General features: G+C 48.8%; 1 protein-coding gene across 1 annotated transcript; it reads right to left on the bottom strand.

Annotated features, from left to right (window-relative positions):
- Positions 1 to 3,694: 3,694 nt before the first annotated feature.
- On the bottom strand, positions 3,695 to 6,801 carry Inafm2 (InaF motif containing 2). The gene has a single exon (XM_075961787.1). It carries the CDS (start codon positions 6,385 to 6,387, stop codon positions 5,929 to 5,931), a length of 459 nt encoding a protein of 152 aa, XP_075817902.1. The 5' UTR covers positions 6,388 to 6,801; the 3' UTR covers positions 3,695 to 5,928.
- Positions 6,802 to 17,828: the final 11,027 nt, after the last annotated feature.

Below are 17,828 nucleotides of genomic sequence, written 5' to 3'. Positions count from 1 at the left end.
GTCCCCACGTTACCGAATCAGAGGGAAAGGCTGGGCCAGCGGGGGAGAGCGGGCTCTCCAACGCCAGTGTGCATTGGAATCACCTGGAAAGCTGGGTTGGCTTTTCTTGTTTTTGAGTCTTGTTTTTTGTTTTATTTATTTATTTATTTACTTATTTATTTATTTATTTTTGGTTTTTTCACAATAGTGTTTCTCTGTAGCCCAGGCCCTCTTGGGACTTACTCTGAAGATAGGGCTGACTTCAAACTCGGGTATCTGCCTGCCTCTGCTGGGATTAAAGGCGTGCACCTGGCTGGAAAACTGGTTTTTAAACAAAAGTCCTGCCTCTGCTTCCTGAGACAGTCGCTCAGCTGATCTGGAACGTGGCTTACAGTGCCACAGCTCTCCCAGTTTCTCAGGGGATGCTGACCTCTTGGTCTGGGGTGTCATCTTTGCTGGCCTCCCCTTCACATTTCCTTCCGTTTTTCTACTGCAGGAATGGATATGGCCTTGAAAATATATTACCTCCTGTATTATGTACCATCCGTCTATTCCAAAGGCCTTAAAGCCCTTTCACGCCCGCTACCTCATTTGCTCTTAGGGATATCCATTTGGTTGGCAGAAGAGGACAAGGCCTTTTCCAATGCTACCAATGAGCTGTGAGGTTTCTTAACTTCCTGTTCAGGGGTCACTTCTGAGAACACACTGCCTCCCACCAGGGTTCTGGTCACGCCATGAGCTCACTAGACCTCGCAGATGGGCTCCTGTAACTTTTTAAACATATATATATATATATATATATATATATAATTTATATTGTATGCATATGGTTGTTCTGCCTGTGTGCGTGTCTGTGCACTACATTCGTGACTGGTGCCTGTGGAGGCCATAAGAGGGCGGGGGACCCCAGGAAACGGAGTGACTGACAGTTGTCAGGCACCACGTGGGTGTTGTGACTGGAACCTGGGACCTCTGGAAGAGCTGCAAGCTCTCTAAACTGCTGAGCCATCTCTCCAGCCCTGCTTCTGTAACCTGACACATCCCAGCAGGTACCTAAGGGACAGGTGGCTTCTGGGACACAGGGGACAATCGTATCTAATGACTGAACACTGAGGGAGTAGAAGAAAAAGAAGGTATATTTAAAAAGAAATCATTTCTGAGGAATACAGTTGCTTTTTTTTTGACAAATTTGTTTTGAGAGTTTTGACGTTCACTTGGCATACTCTGGGCACTTGATAAATACTAAATTAATGGTAATGGTTTGTGGAAAATATTCCTGAGGATATTAAGCAGAATCTTGCTGCCGGAATAAAAATTAATGAGAGAAATTAGGAAAACGGGGCTGTTTAGGCAATAGAGCATGACGGCCATGGGCAAGAAGTGTGTGCTAATTTTCTGGTTCCTTTCTTGTAGCTTAATAAATGCTTTCGAAACTGAACAGGACCACAAGAACTAGCTCAGCGAGGGCGCCTATGACTGACCAGGTGACGCCTGTGTGAGCAGGACCACTGGGGGCTGGGTTGGTGGCGAACATGGACATCCTAATAGTGTTGGGTGTGTGGCAAAGGCAGGCTTTGTTTGTTTATTTATTTTTTTGACCAGCTGTTGGAGGGAACAAAAATCGTAACACAGGCTCTCTGCAGCAGAAAACCACAGGCTATGTCTGTGAGGGAAACAGATGTGACCAAAAAACTGTCAACAGTGCAGCTATTTTTGTAGCTCTACATTAAGGCTGGGACAGAGAGGACAGTGAATGGGTCACAAAGCCCATGCTGCAGCCATATGGATGACAGCATGGACTTCTGGCTCCTGGACCAAGCCTATCAACACGGACGGAAGGAACCGTTCAACCAGGTCAGGGCAGCTATAGCTTGAATGAGACTAAGGCTGTGGTGCAGGTTCCCTAAGTGGACCATAACAGGAGCACCATGGCGACGTGCCGTTACCTCCATCACGGTGACCGCCCAGGTGATCAACGCTCTCTGAGGACTTGGTGCTCTGTGCCAGGCACTGAGTTGGCACTGGCCATGAGAAATGAGCAAAGCCACTGCAGCCCTTTCCCCTCCCAGAGGGAGGCCAATTAAACGGTACAGCTGTGGCCCTTTTGTCACAGAACTGCACTTCCAGAAATACCTCCCTTTTCTGCAGACAGGAAGGGAGGACCATTATTACCCTCTAAAGAGCTGCAGTGGCCCTAAAGCCACCAGCCTTCCAGCTCCTCAGAGCAGCAGCAGCAGCAGCATGTAGGAACACGTAGATGCTCTGCCTCCAGCATTCCCAAACAGGATATAAATACTCGACGACACAACACACCAGCTTACAATTCCCCAGGGAAAACAGAGAACCAAGGTAGACAGAAAAGCTTCCCAAACCGTGGTGCCATACCGTGGAGCTCTTGGGGGGGGGGGGGGAATAATGCTGCTTAAGGTTTCAGAGAAACACTTTTCTGTACCCGAGTAGCCATGGAGGAAGGAGAAAGATACAAGCTTATCCAAAGGGCTCCCTGACCCCATACTTTCAAAACTTCATTCTTTTTTTTTTTCAGGCTGCCAGGGAATGAACAGACACGGTAACTTTCAGTATAAGCAGACACCCAGGGATCGTCCCAGTGCAGAGCAGTTAAGAGGGAAAATCTCTAATGCCCTTCGCACAGGCCTTCCAGGCTTAAACACATGGACAGTTTTGCTCCTACCCAACATTTACAAAGAAAGCTGTTTCCGATGCCTGTTCCCATCCCATCGGGCCCTGTTCTAATCAGCCACCAGGCTCTCCGTGTACCTACTGCTGTCTCTGGCTAATGTGGTAAGCTGTGTGCAGGTGTAGAAGCCACATGTCCCCATCTGCAGACGGGAGGGGGTGAGTGGAAAGCCACCGAACTCACTCCTACCTTACCAAGGTCTCGCACAGAAAGCCATTGTGTAGGCTGAAGAGGGAAATAAAGGAAGGGCGGGACTTTTCCCTAGCCTCCTGCAGACTACAAGGTGAAGTAAATGCACAGTGTCTACCCCCTCACAGTTCTAGAGAAGTGCAGGCCACAGGGGGCTCCACCAACACTGGCTTCTCACTCTGGATTTGTACTGGGTACTAATTGTCTCGTAAGGAGCTGAACTCAATTTCATACCATGTATTTCTGCAGCATAACTAATCCCTTAGATTTATGCTTCTCACCCACATCTTTTTTGTTGTTGTTGTTTGCTTTCAGGGGAGGAAAAAAAACCCTGCACCTTTGAAGCAACCTACACCTCTTAGCTGCTTGGCCCTGGGGAGACAGGCTCCACAAGGCAGCTCAGAGGCCTGGGTTTGTCTTTTTTAGTGTCAGCACTTCCTGAGTTAGCAAAAGGCCAACAGTTTAAGGTGAGAACACAACGCCAGCAGGCAACTGTATCTTCACCTCAGACAGCTAAATGTTTGCGATTAAAGCTTAATTCTCATACTTGCTGGTCCTCCTGCTAGGTATCTGCTTAAGAGTACCATGGAGTAGAACTTTCTCTGCCCTCCGGCCTTGTTAGGTTAGCAGAAACTGGCATCCTCTTCCGACCTGACTAAGATGGATCCTGCCATCCTCCTCTAATCTGCTCAACTGCAGGCACCGAGAAGAGCAAGGCAATTGCCTTTTCCTTCTGCACCTATTTATCACCACCTACCCAGGGCACCCAAGACCACCTCTACTCCTTCTCCATAAAGTCAGTAAGAGAAAGGACCAACTGACACAGGCTTAGGCAGAGTTCTTAGAATGTATTTTGTTCACCTGAAAAATAAAACTTTTAAAAAATATACAGGACTTTTAAAGTACAGGTATATCTTGAATGGCTGAATTATAAATAATGTCTCTGGTCATGTTCACAGCTAGGGTTGGAGAAAATGTCCCAATTCCAGTGAAGGCTTTGGAGAGTCTGGAGGCCAGCTGGACCATGAGTGGTCTTGCTGGACTCTGATTCATCCCAAAGTGGATTTAAACAGTCCATAAAGCAGGGTCACAAGGGTAGGAGGAATGGACTCCCAGATATTCTCCCACGAGTCCCGAGGATTCTTGGAATAAGAGATCAATTTACAAATTATTAAAATATAGGACTAAAAATTCACACCATAAATATAAATTACAGGCTATTATTGAAGTTATAAAGTGGCATTTTATGTTTCTCCCCCCCCCCCCCCCAGTCTCTCGTCAAAAATTTAAAAAGTCCCCATGGGCCTCCTAGCGACTGAAGTCCTAGTCAGTTGTGAAGAAATCTCCAAGCCCAGACACCTTGGGGTGTTGGCAGCCTGCTGGGAGGCTGCCAGCTTAGGAGCTACTTTCTTGCCCAGGACAGGACATGGCTTAAATCAAGACTGTTGTCCTGTAAACCTGAATCAGAGCTAACTACTACAAGGTAGGCCAGAAAACTGGATAGACAATTCAGGACCAAGGTGGGCAGGGTTCCTGTTGGTTTCTTTTTTAAGTAGCTCATTTCCCAAAAAGGAAACACTAAGGGGTTAGATCTCTGTCACTACCCACACTCAATTGCCTAAAAGCAAGTGGCAGAGGAAATGGAATCCAAACTGAAGAAGTATAATTCTTGCTGCCCTGGAGCTAGCTATGTGTATGTGTGTGTTTGTGTGTGTATCCCTTGATCTGTCGCCACCTCTAGAAACCTTGCTGCATTTAAGTGGGAGCTTATCAGGAATGAGAAAGACAAGGTGCCAATTCAATCTTCCCATGGCTGGTCCCTCACTGGCTAGCTTAGCACACACTCGGGCTTGAGTCCTATAAAGTAACTCAAAACCAGAGCACATCAAAGCTTGGGCTTCGAAACTGATTTTGTCCTAACGGCAAGATGCTGTGTTGTTTCAGGCTCAGAAAATAGAAAATGCAAAAATGAGTAAGACAAGATCTAGAAGGGCAAGAAATTAAATAAGACAAGATCTGGAACCAGATAAGATAACGGAGGAGCCAGAAAAGGAACGAGAGAAAACACTTGCCAATCACTGCACTTACAAAGGCTTGCTCTTCCTAAAGGAATTCTGTGAGGGAAGGGACTGATCTAAACACAGCGCGTACTCCTTCTCCATTGCCCCTGGCATCCATCCAGACACCCGGGGCTGCAACAGGAAGCCACTTTGGTGGGAGCCTTAGGATGGGAACGGGAGGGGGGATCAGCACATTCCCCCACCCTCCCTAAACGCTTTCTACTACTGAGGTTTTTCCACTGTCATGTTAGCAGTCTAAGAACGATTATACTTGTGTAAGAACTTAATCTTTTTGAACCGGGCAGGGAACAGGTGAAAGAGTCGGTGATGAAGAAAAAAAAAAGCTGTGTTTGTGCCCTTCTGACTAAGTGCAGTTTGGAGGCCAAGCAAATAGCCCTTGCTGGACCCCACCATTCAGTAGCTACCCAGGGTGAGGGGGAATACATAGAATTCTGTGTGATTATAGCTTCTAGTGCATATGTCAACAACTATATACAGGGATCTATAAATTAAACGCATGTCTGGCCACTGCAACTAGGTTGACGTACCTGAGCTCCGCTACTTTTGGTGCTCTCCTTTTGGAGAGCTTCAGCTTATTAAAAAAGAGCCCCTACATAACTCCCTCCCCTCCCCTGAGTCTTGGGGATGGGGCGCCCCAGTCACCCCCTGCTTTAGGATACACCAGAGCTAGCGGCGCAGAAGGGCTGGGTGCTAGGCTCGTTCTCCCCACCCCCCCACCCCCAGCTCCCCTTATGGCTCTGGGCCCTGGCGCAGCACGGGTGCTGGGAAGATCAAACCCCGAGTCCCCGGCGAATCGTGGTCCCTTGGCTGGTCCGGTTGTGCGTTACCCACTCCCGGGGCGAGCTGGCGACCGCTGAGGTGTGTGGGGGCGTTCGCTCGCGTAGGGGTCACTCCGGAGGGCTCCGGAGCCGGTCCTGCCGCAAAGTCCAGCCTGTGGGCTTGGGGGCCGAAGATTCCCGACCGCCCCCAACGCGGAGAGGCTCAACGACTCCGGGGCGCCGCGGCCGCATCCTCTTCGTCCTCGTCCGGTCCCCGCGGCCGCTCGAGCGGCCCGACTAGCGGGTTGTCTGCAGCGGGTTCCGGGGGCGCCGGCCTCTCCGCCTGCAGTGGGGGAGCGTCGCGTGGCGCCTCGCTGTGGGACGACCTGGTGGTGTTGGACCCCGCCGCCGCCCCCGAAGTCCCAGACGGGCCGGTGGCGTTGGAGACGCTGTGGGGCGGGCCAGCGGCTCCCCCCGAGGTCCCGGCGCCCACCGGCTGCCAGATGAGGCTGTAGTAGACGGCCAGTACGATGGCGGCCAGCGACACGGAGAGCACGTAGGCGAACACCGTGGCGAGCCGGACCCACTTCTTGTTGGTCTTGGCCGCCATCTTCGCCTTCTTGTCCCCGGTATAGGTGGCCGGCTTGCCCCGCTCGGCCGGGGCCGCGTCGCGCTCCTTCATGGGGGGGCCCCGGCCTTTGCCCCGGTGCTCCACGGCCCCGGCTGGAGGGGGCCTGACGGCCTGCGAGGACTGGGCAGGGGGCGTCTCGGCGCCCTAGCTTCCCGGCGGCCCCGCGCTCCGCCGCCGCCGCTCCTCACGCCGCCCGCCCGCAGCCCGCCACCGCGTCGCTGCTTCTGCTTCTGCTGCTGCTGCTGCTGCCGCCGCCGCCGGGGCCCGTCACCGCCGCCAGCGCCGCCGCCGCCGCCGGCCCGCCAGCTGCTTCCCGGCCGCCGCCACAGCCACAACCGCCCGACTCCGAGTCCCCATCCGCTGTCGCCGCCTGCTCGGCCGCCGGCCGCCTGGTCTCCAGTGGCCGCGCGTACAGCGCGCTCCGGCTCCTACCCGGCTCCCCCGCGGGGCGCGCCGGTGCAGGGGGCGGGGCCTCGCGCTGCCCGGGGGGCTGCCTCTTAAAAGGGCGATGCCGAGGCCCGGAAGTGCCGCTCGGGGAGGCGGCTGCAGCGGGGCGTCGCGGGCCCCGCGGGGACGCCCAGTTAAGAGAGAGTTAAGGAAGGCTGGGCCTTAAAGGGGCGACGGGCGCTTCTTTAAAGGGGGAAACGGCGGCGTTGTGCTGGAGGGAGTGCTGAGCCGGGAGGTGGAAGGTAGGGCCAGCTGGGCGGGGAGCTGTCAACTCCTGCACCTCCCCACGTCGCCCCAGGCTAGGAGGTGGTCGGGCCAACCAGGCCCCGGTCCTTTAGGCCTCCGAAGTGGGGCAGACACCAAGCTCTTGATCTCCCACTAGCTCTCGCGGAGCGGGTGCAGTAGTGTCCCAGACCCCTTCACCCCAAGAGCCCGGTTCAGATCTGGAAACCCGGCGCGTACACCCAAACCGCTGCCTGTCGCGATTCTTTTCTCCTGATGTGCTGGACTCTGAGACTACACGAATCTTGCCTATTTGGGGCCTCTTAGGACCCCTGAGTCAGTTTGTCGTGAGCCTCAGGGACAGAGCGAAAGTTTGTTCCCTAGATTCGCCTGCCGCTTTAATCTAGTCTCACAACAGGTCTCAAGTCCTACTCAGGTCTTCTGATTCCCGGGGCTGTCCTTGAATTGTGCTCCTGGGGCTGCACTGAGCTGGTAGAGGGCGTCTTCTAGGGTTTTCATTCTTTTTCTTTTACTCCCCCTCCCCCCAGCCCCAGGATCTAGAGAATTCTTTTCCCACTTGAGGTTTGTCCTACCAGGCTCTAGACTTTTGCTCTTCTGGCCCTTTGGTTGCCTACACCCTTCTGTGTCAGTGACCACTTTAGCTATGCCTTTACCTCTTCTTTGCGTCTTTCCTTCCTATTTCCTCTCTGTGGGATTCATTATGATTTCGGGGGCCCTCCACTTGAATCTTCCCCAAACTGTCTTTGTGAGCGGCCTGGGTGTCTGAAAGGCTGAGAGAACTGCGGGTTTGAGTGTGTATGGGAGAGAGGACTGTGATCCTGATGAGGTGAGGTGGGGGTACCTTCTCCGTGGCCTCCGCGAAGAAGGACCTGGCTGGCATCTGACCCTGTGGGACAGGACTCTCTCCCATTCCAGGAGCCTTTGACGTTGATGTTCCTTACCCAAGCCTTATCCCTAGGCACAGAAGCAGCTACTAGTGCGCTACTGGTACCACAAGCTTCTAATCCAGTCCTGGCGGAGGCTCAGGTGGGGCTGTGCCATTAGCAAAATGGCCCAACTCTCGCTGTTTCAAGGAAAAGCTTGCCCTTTACTTTCTGAGAAATAACAAGGATGGTGGGAGTTTGGAGTGTTTATTGGCTTTTGTGGATTGATAGGTGGTGTGTGTGTGTGTGTGTGTGTGTGTGTGAGAGAGAGAGAGAGAGAGAGAGAGAGAGAGAGAGAGAGAGAGAGAGAGAGAGAGCGCTTTTCTTCCCTACCCTGCTCCCAGGGCAGCCAGAGCTGGCCTTGAAGGTGGCCTATAGAGTTAACATCCACGAACTACCATCAAATGTTGTTTTCGCTGTTGTTCTCTGACCTTCCAGGCAGGATTGATCATACCACCATCCCAAGGTGAATTACGCTTTAAGATCCCACATAAGACGCCTATGGAGCCCCTTTGATCCACTTCCTGGAATGAGTTCCATATTGTTTCTCCATATTTCTGTTGCAAATTACACTTCCTTTTTCTTGCTTGCTTCCCAGCAGAGTAGGAAAACAACATGTCACTCTTTTTTTTTCTTCTAAACAATGATGTGCTTGAAGCCTTTATTCAATTCCTCTCCCTATTCTTCCCCAAATGAAACGGTGCCAGGTTCTTTAACCTGTCGTCAATAAGAACTATTTATTATCTAGATTTACATAGTGTCTTTTACCCCTGGAACTCAAAATGCTTTCAGATATAATTGAGCCTGATCTCCCTGGTGCCTGAGCCATTAAGAAACCATTAGAGTATTTCTGTTGCCGGCAACTAAATGGCCCCCTAGTGGCCTGAAAGTGAATATGCTTTTCTAAGTGCTTCTCCCCCACCAAGGTTAGGCAGGAACTCAAGAATCAAGGCAAGTTTGGGGACAGAAGGGACCCAAAAGGCCATCTTTGGTGAGTATCCTCAACCACCCTGGAGCCTCTTGTACATCATCCCTGTGGAGCATTCTGTGGCGTCAGCTCAATGACCGTCTCTGCTGTGAGTCGCATTGTCTGCTCCCTGAAGAAGCCCAGTCAGCCTCCAGGGAAGCAATCCAAGCAGCAGCAGGAACTATGGCCTTGGGTGTAACAGACACTGTGTCGAAAGGAAGTATTCTCAATTTATCAGGTAGTTACCATCTATCTCCATTTTTAGAAGAAACTGCTTTGAAAGGGTTAAGGCACTTACCCAAGGTCACAGAACTAGAATTCAATTAAAACCCGTCTTCCTGACTCCAGCCAGAGCTTGGGTGCTTGATCCCTGCTCCTCTCTGCTCGGCAGCCCAGCCAAACCTTGTCTCCGTGGTGGATTTTGTGAGGCACCAGCCAGGTAGCTCATGGGATGGACGACGTACTCATTCCTCTGGCTGGTGTTGGCTGTGAATGGCTCCCCGCTGTTACTGTCCCTGGGAATTGACCCTAGGAAGGCACCAAAGGAAGTTGCCTGTCTCCCCATCTACCAGACCAATAAGTGGAGTGAAATCAGCACGTGCTGGCAGGAGCCAGAGACAGACCTGTAGGTCAGAGGTCAGTGGGTGTGGGAATTGCTGAACACAGCAGTGAATCAACCTATTGTTATGGAAACACTGTCCTATAAAGGCAGGATTTTAGACCCTGACAAAGACTTTGGGAGATTGGAGAAACACCAGAAGAAAATGGAATACCAGAACTGCCTTGGAAGAAAAGAATGTTTCAAAAACCAAAACAAACAAGATGAAAATGAGGGGGGGGGTGTGACAGTGGGTGTTATATGTATGGCTAGGAACCTATTTAACTTTGGCAAGAAGACTCAGACAATACTTAGGTATCAAAGCAACAAGGAATGTGTGGTGGAAAGGATGCCGGTACCGTGAGCTTCTTCTCAGAGCAAGCTGCCCTCCCTCCGTAGGCCAGCAGAAGCCCTTCCAGAAGGTGAGATTGTTGATACAGCGAATACGAAGAACATCCTGTGGGGGGTTCAGGCTGGTAGATCTCTGGAACACAGCATCTCTCAGGGGAGCTAGCTGGGCAGCTCACGATGGTACACTGGCTCACCTGTGCCAGGGGTTCTCAAGCATTTTAGATTCAGGTTTCCAGAGCTAGCCTTGGTAGCACAATCATGTGGTCCCAGCTACCTGAGAGGTTGAGGTAGAGAAACCACTTCAGGCCAGGAGTTCAAGACCAGTCTTGGCAACACAAGTCAGATATAAAAAAACTGAGGTCAACAAAAAACCTTTGTGTGGGTTATAGTTATTGGTATATTGCCACATGAAAAAGAAGGCAGGAATTTATATAATATTTTATTAGGACATTATAATTCCATTGCATGTTAACAAAGAGCATATTTTTGTGAAAATAAGTATGTTTATTTTGAAAACAGTTTTTAAAAAGTGGCTTGGCTTTACTTATTTACTTACTAAGTGGCCAAGGCTCTCCTTGGACTCACTGTTTTCCTGCTTCAGCCTCGGAATACTGGGATTGCAGATGGATGCTACTATGCCTGGCTTAGGGTCCCTGTTTGTTGTTGTTGTTGTTTGTTTGTTTGTTTGTTTGAGGCAGCACCTCGCTGTGTAGCCCTGGCTTTCTAGGAACTCACTCTGTAGAGCAGGCTGGCCTTGAACTCACAGAGATCTGCTTGTCTCTGCCTCCCTAGTGTTGTAATTAAAGACATGTGCCACTATGCCTGGCCAGTTTCACGTTTTTACAACTCCCTTGAATGTTGCTTTATGGAAGACAGCTGGAGTCTTACTTTTGCTGGCACTGTGTTCCTTCGGTCAAAATATATAAAGAAAATCTGGCATCATGTAGATATGTGGTTGGAAAATAGACGAGTATTTTAGTAGTCTTTCAGATCAGTGTGGCTATTTTTTGTACTACACCAAATCTCAATGAGTACTAAATGGAAGTTGCAATGCAGACTATAAAATGTTACTAGCTGGGCGGTGGTGGCCCACGCCTTTAGTCCCAGCTCTTGGGAGACAGAAGCAGGTGGACCTCTGAGTTCGAGGCCAGCCTGGTCTACAGAGCAAGTTCCAGGACAGCCAGGGCTACACAGAGAAACCCTGTCTCAAAAAAAAATCCAAACCAACCAAACAAAAAAATATGCACTGTTTTTACTATATTAGTGTAATTTTGGTACTTGACACTAAAGTCATTGTTCACCTTGCTCTTGAAATGGCACTTTTACCTATGAATTATTTTGTAACATTCTGCTTTGGCTATTAGGAAAATACTGATTTACTGATGTATGCGTATTTTCAAATATTGGAACATTTAATTATGCAATATATAAATCATATTTAGTAATACCAGAAAGACTTTAAACTCTTGGAAATCAGTCAAGGTCATAATATGGTACATACAGGTCATCCCAAATCCTATTTTTACTTGAAAGGTAGGGTTTTTATCCTTAGTAACGGATGTCAGTTTTTCTCTAAGTGACAGGGACACTTGATTCACATTTGAGGAAACATCTGCCAAGTAGTCAAGTCTGGCTGACAATAGCTTTCTGTCAGTTACTCTCCGAGAGAGAAGGTGGCTAGTTCAGTTCACAGCCCAATCACTCCAGTGACTTCCCCCAAAGGACAGTCATGCTCCCGTGGCGGTAGAGTGCCTTACATTCCGTCACTCGGAGTATTAGAAAGAGATGCGTGTAAAGTGTCATGATTAATTTAGCCTAACAGTGGTTGTTGCTTTGTGGAGTATATTCTTAAGTGAAACTGGCTTTTCCTTCCTTTTCTTTCTTTAACTTTGATATTCCATTTGGTTCCATTTGGTGCCACTGCCTTGTTGTTGTTGTAGTTTAAAGATGCCGAAAGTTTATGCACTATTAACTTTGCATCTTTGGGGCAAATGTCAATGCAGTTTTAAAGGCAAATGAACAACTTGGTATTAAGAAAATCATTTTGCCCTTGTGAAATCTCTGAAAAAGTCTAAGAACTTACTGTAAGACTGGAAACTTTGGGACTACTAGAGGGGACCATTCAGGGTGTAGGGATGGACAAGTCCCTTCTGAATCAGCCTCCAGGAGCTCAGATAAACACAACTGACATCTTGGATTCCATCAACGAAAAGGCTTCTTCATGGCAGAAGAAACAGACGCCAATGTGAAGAGACAACTGTCAGAAGTGGGGGTGTCTTTGCAGCTATTCATCTGAGGGGGTTTACTATCCAGAATATAGAAAGAATTCAGGGGCTGGGGAGATGGCTCAATGGTTAAGCACACTGGCTGCTTTCCCAGAGGGTCCAGTTTCCATTCCCAGTGCCCACATGGCCCCTCAGAACCACCTGTCTGTATGCCCAGTCCCAGGATTCCAAGGGCACCAGGCACGCATGTGGTGCAGAGACACACATGTAGACAACATACCCATACATGTTAAATAAATAAGATTTTTTAAAAGCATTTTAAAAATTGAGCACCAAGAGAACTAATAATCCAATCAATAAATGGGTGAATGAACTGAACATACAGCCCTCCAAATGAAAAAGAAGTACAAATAGTCAAGAAATACATGAAAAGGGGGCTGGATACATGGCTCAGCGGCTAAGAAAGCTTGCTGCTCTTGCAGGGAACCTGAGTTCAGTCCCCAATACCCACGTAGAGTTACAACTGTTCCTCCAGTTCCAGGGGTTTCAGCACCCTCTTCTAGCCTGTGTGTGTACTTTGTGTGACATCAGGCACACACATAGTACACATATGTATACTTAGACAAACATTCATACACATAAAGATTAAAAATCTTTAAAGGTAGATGGTTTTAAAATTATTAAAATAGAAAAAAATACTCGAAAAGCTGTTTATCCTTATCCATCAGGAAAAAACAAACTAAAAATACATTCTATCTTACCCAAGTAAGGCTAACCATCATCAAGATAAGTAATAATAATAAGCTGGGTGTGATGGCGCACGCCTTTAATCCCAGCATTGGGAGGCAGAGGCAGGCGGATCCCTGTCAGATCCAGGCCAGCCTGGTCTATGGAGTGAGTTCCAGGCCAGTCATGGTTATAGTGAGACCATGTCTTAAAAAAACCAAAAAGAATAAGAATGAATGAATGAAAAAAGTCACGTCGTTTTCTGGAAGACAGATATAGACTGAGATCATAATGTTAATTAAAATAAACCAAACTCAAAGACAAATGTCACATTTTCTTTCACGTGAGGAATTGTGCTAAGATTCTCTAAAAGAACAGAACTGAGAAAATGGATCGTCTCGCTGGGATGTGGTCCAGGTGGTCCAACAATGGCGGCCTCACACGGAGGCCAAGAATCCGGTGGTTGTTCAGTCTGCCAGGCTAGACGCCTGCAGCCCTGGAGTGCTGCTGATAATCAGTCTGTGTTGAAACTCTGGGTATGCTGCTCCTAAAGTCAGTGAAGGGATGCCACAGCAAAGGGTAGATGGGTCTGCCAGCAGGAGTGGGGACAAGAGACAAGGCAAAGCTTCTGCCATCAGAGGTGCTGCCCACATATAGGGCAGGTCTTCCTACCCCACATAGTCTGATTCAGAAAATCCAGAGAGCCCGGCAGCTTGCTTTTAGTTAGTTCCAGATGCAGTCAAGATGACAACCAAAATTAGCCATCACAGAGATCTAGATTTTAAAAAGACATGGAAACAGAAGAGAGAATGTTCAGGTGGTGAGGGGACCAAGAGGAGTGGGAAGGAAGAGAGGAGAATGGCGACCGAAGGTGGTCAGAGCATATTTCATACATTTTCATATGTATGAATATATCATCTTAAGACCCATATTTTGTACTGTCAAGATATGGCCACAGGGTAAAGACGCCAGCTGCTTGATGACCTGAGATTGATCCCTGGTAGGAGAGAATGAGAGAACCCCCTCCCACAAGTTGTCCCCTGACCTCCATATACACACCTCTGCGCATCGGTACCCACAACCATACACACACACACACACACACACACACACACACACACACACAAATAAGTTTTAAAATGTAGTAAAGATGCACGAATAAATGTTTTCAAACGAAAGTGATGGATGAAAGACCAAGAGACAGACAATAGCTGCTCCAATAAACAGCTATACATGTTGTTCAGTTTTTAAACCTGACTCCATTTTTACATATAGAACTTGACTGTGGAGGTTTGCGTAAGAATGGCAGCCATTGGCTCATATGTTGGATGCCTGGCTGCCTGGAAGTAGCACAACTTGAGAAGGATTAAGAAGCTGGACAGTGGTGGTGTCCCACGCCTTTAATCCCAGCACGTGGGAGACAGAAACAGGCAGATCTCTGTGAGTCTACAAAGTGAGTTCCAGGACAACCAGAGCTAAAAACAGTAAATCCCTGTCTCAAAAAGAAAAAAAAAAGTGTGGCCTTGTTGGAGGAGGTGTGTCACTGGGGGCTGGGCTTTGGAAGAAGTGTGTTACTGGGGGGCTGGCTTTGAGATTTCAAAAGCCCCGAGACAGGCCTGGTGTCTCTCTCTTCCTGTTAGATTCGCATGTAGAACTCTCAGCTACTTCTCCAGCACCACATCTACATGCATGCCACCACGCTCTCCACCCTGATGACAATGGACTGAGCCTCTGAAACTGTAAGCAAGCTCCAATTAGATGCTTTCCTTTAGAAGAGTTGCTGTGGTCATGGTGTCGCTCTGCAGCCAGATCACAGTGACTAACACATTTGGCTTAGAGTTCACGTGTCCCGGAGGAAGGCTGCCACGGCACTCTGGTAATGCAGTTGTAATTTTCCTACTTCTTCAGAGATTGTGTGTGCAAGCATGTGTGTGTGTGTGTATACTTGAGTACTGGAGCAGGCATGAAAGCTAACTGCTTGATATAATGTCCACCTTGATACTGAAGATATACCTGACTGGAGACTGCATTACCATCATGACCTTCCAGTACGAGGTCGATGTGAACATCTGCACAGGCTCACGAGCTGCAGCAAATGAGGATGAAAAACAAGAAAGTCTGGGGAGTGATGAGGTGTTGTATCGATGGCAGTAGGTGCACGGTGGGGAAATCTGCATATCACATGTGAATGCCCACTGGCAAGAACCCGGCACAAAGGAGATATTCCACAACCAAGCAGACAGAATGGCCAGCACGGATGGCATAGTGGTGCTATGAATGGCTGTGGGGGCTTAGATGGAGGCTGTGCACAGGCGTGATGGTCGGAATGGGTCTCCAGAGTGGACTCCCATGCAGTAGCACTGACCTATGACCTCCCGAGCCCCAGGACCACCTGTCATAGGTAACAAGTCAAGTATGCTGCTCCTATTTTGTTCTAGAAGAGCTGGGGTATATCCTGGAGGGAGACTTGGCTTCTCACCTGAAAGGCCACTGTCTGGGATGCTTAGAAAGTGTTGACTTGGGCTGGAGAGATGGCTCAGAGGTTAAGAACACTGACTGCTCTTCCAGAAGTCCTGAGTTCAATTCCCAGCACCACATGGTGGCTCACAGTCATCTGTAATGAGATCTGGTGCCCTCTTCTGGTCTGCAGTATATATGTAGGGAAAATGCTATACATAATTAATAAATAAATCTTTAAAAAAAAAAGAAAGTGTTGACTTGCTAACAAGGGGTCTCACTGAACAGGTCACTTTATAGGGTCTTCAGGCCTATTTCACAAGTCATCACCCTGATACCACAGGTTGAGACAAGAATGGGCTAACCTCTTTGAGTTAAGGTGCTAAGAAGATGAGCCTCTGGGATCCAGGGGTGCATGCACCCTAATTGATATCCATTATATGGTATCATGACTGAAAATGTGGGTATAAAGTGGGAGGTCAGAGGTGGAAATAAGAATGACCCCATTTATCTGTCATTTGCTGTTCCCACGGTTCTAGGTAGGAACCCCAGTGTTCGGAGGATTTGGCTTCGGCGTGTGGAACAGTTCCCCAAGGGAACAGAACAAAACCCCCATAAAAGTGCTGCTTTCTATCTAGAATCCTTGTGCAAAGTGACCAGTAAGCAAGACCAGGAGGCACTTGCTGGCAGGGGAAACTGACCCCAGTCCTTTCGAATGCCTTTATGTAATGGAGAAGGAAACTGTATTTGGTATCTAGGGGGTCCACTGGGATGTCTCCTGATGCTCCCTGCTTCTGATGGAAAACAGGCATGTATAGAAACATGGTTGGAAAGGTAACCTGCCTAGACCAGTGACAGTAAGCACCGAAGGTAAAGAGATTCAAAATGGGCACTAAAGTTCGGGGATGGATAACGAACCCCTTTATAATAGCACGGTCTGACTGTGGGGGTGGGACCTGCAGCTCAGAGAAAAAGCCAGCAGTGTGAAGGAGTCGGTTCTGGTAGAAGGAACTCACTCTGCAAAGGGCATAGGGCGGAGCCGTGCAGACACCGCAGGTCTACCCTCAGTCTTGTCTTTAGGACTGGCATGGGCTTTGGAAACCTTAAAGCCCACCAACCAGGCCACACCTCTCAATACTCAATATTTCCAAATAGTTTGCCAATGGAGGCCCAAGCAGGCAAATACATGAACCCATAGGGGCCAATCTCATTCAGACCATCACACTTCCTAGGGAGGCATTCTGGGTTGTGACCATGTCGTTGATCATTTCTTTCTCCTTACTTGTTTCCCATGTTAGACATGTTTTCTCTGGAAGCACACCCCCATACACTCCCAACCCCAAAGTTCATCTCCAGTTCTGGCCTCTGGGACCCAGAGAATAAGACTCGCCCATATGAAGGCAGAGTTTCTAGGCACTTGTGTTTTCTCTCCTGGCATTTCCGTATTGGTCCAGCAAAAGGTCGCATACATCCTACATCCTGGCTGATCTTTACCAAATGCTCTCCAGTTTATGCCTTTCCTGTAATAAAGCAACTTAGACAGAAATGGGTCTCATATCATCGGTCTGATGATATCTGATATTATCAGATGTGGGCTGATAAGGCACAGCGTGAGAACAGAGCAAAGTCTTCCTCAGTTCTAAAACACTTGCCTGCTCCTGCCACCAAAGAGTAAAGATCTATAGAAGCCTCAGCTCCCTAACTGCCTTGCCTTCTCCTTTCCTTCTAGATCCTGATTCCAAGGGCCCAGGTGCGGCAGGAATGTGCAGCCTTGGCAGGTGATTCTGGTGGAATTTCAAGACGGAGACCACTAGGCTCAGAGTCAGCGTCAATCCGGCAACTCAAGAGTGGCCGATTTTATTGGCAGCTCTATCTTTTGACTCAGATGGAGCTGGCTGTCAGCAAAATCCCTGTTTTATTCACACATGCTTCTGCTAAGCTGACACTTCCCCACCCTGTCCCTGTACAGCTGATGTCTTGGAGTCAAGCCTGGATCTCTCTCCGCGAAACCCTTTCATCTTACCTTGTGGCTTTGGGCTGTTGCTCCACCAGAGTAGGTTGCATTTGGTCCTCATTCTCCCGAAATATTCCTGTAATCACCGGCTTCCTGCTAGTCACAGAAATGAGAGGCTGTGGTTTTGCTTGGGGGTGTGGGTAAAGGTGGGGGTGGACCAAATTAGGAGTAAAGACAGAAGCAATCAATCAATCATACCTAGAACATTTCATATGTGTGATGTACTATGCCCACTCAGAGGCAGATATCAACTAACATATTCTCCCTGTGAGTATGGAAGCTGGCCCTTTTCACAGATGTATAAACAGAGGCAGACAAGCTAAGTGACCACGTCTAAAGAAACACATACTGAGACAAGTGTCATGTTCTGTCTGCCATCTGAAACTCTTACCCCTAAGGTGACCATCTCTTGGAAACATGGGTGGCAAGGCTGGCCCTCCTGACTGGAAAGAGAGTTTTAGAACTAGAGGAATCAGAACACGATTAAGTTTGGTAGATCTCCAAGCTCAGTCACTTGTAAGAGCCCACAGCAAACATTAGC

This window comes from Microtus pennsylvanicus, chromosome 2 (genome assembly GCF_037038515.1).
Source record: "Microtus pennsylvanicus isolate mMicPen1 chromosome 2, mMicPen1.hap1, whole genome shotgun sequence".
Classification (NCBI taxonomy): Eukaryota; Metazoa; Chordata; class Mammalia; order Rodentia; family Cricetidae; genus Microtus; species Microtus pennsylvanicus.
The sequence above is the reverse complement of the archived record's forward strand: the minus strand, read 5'-3'. Positions and strand labels throughout refer to the sequence as shown.

Bases quoted from the DNA above. Each gene is read 5' to 3' on its own strand.
- Inafm2 (XM_075961787.1), bottom strand. From the start codon at position 6,387: ATGAAGGAGCGCGACGCGGCCCCGGCCGAGCGGGGCAAGCCGGCCACC.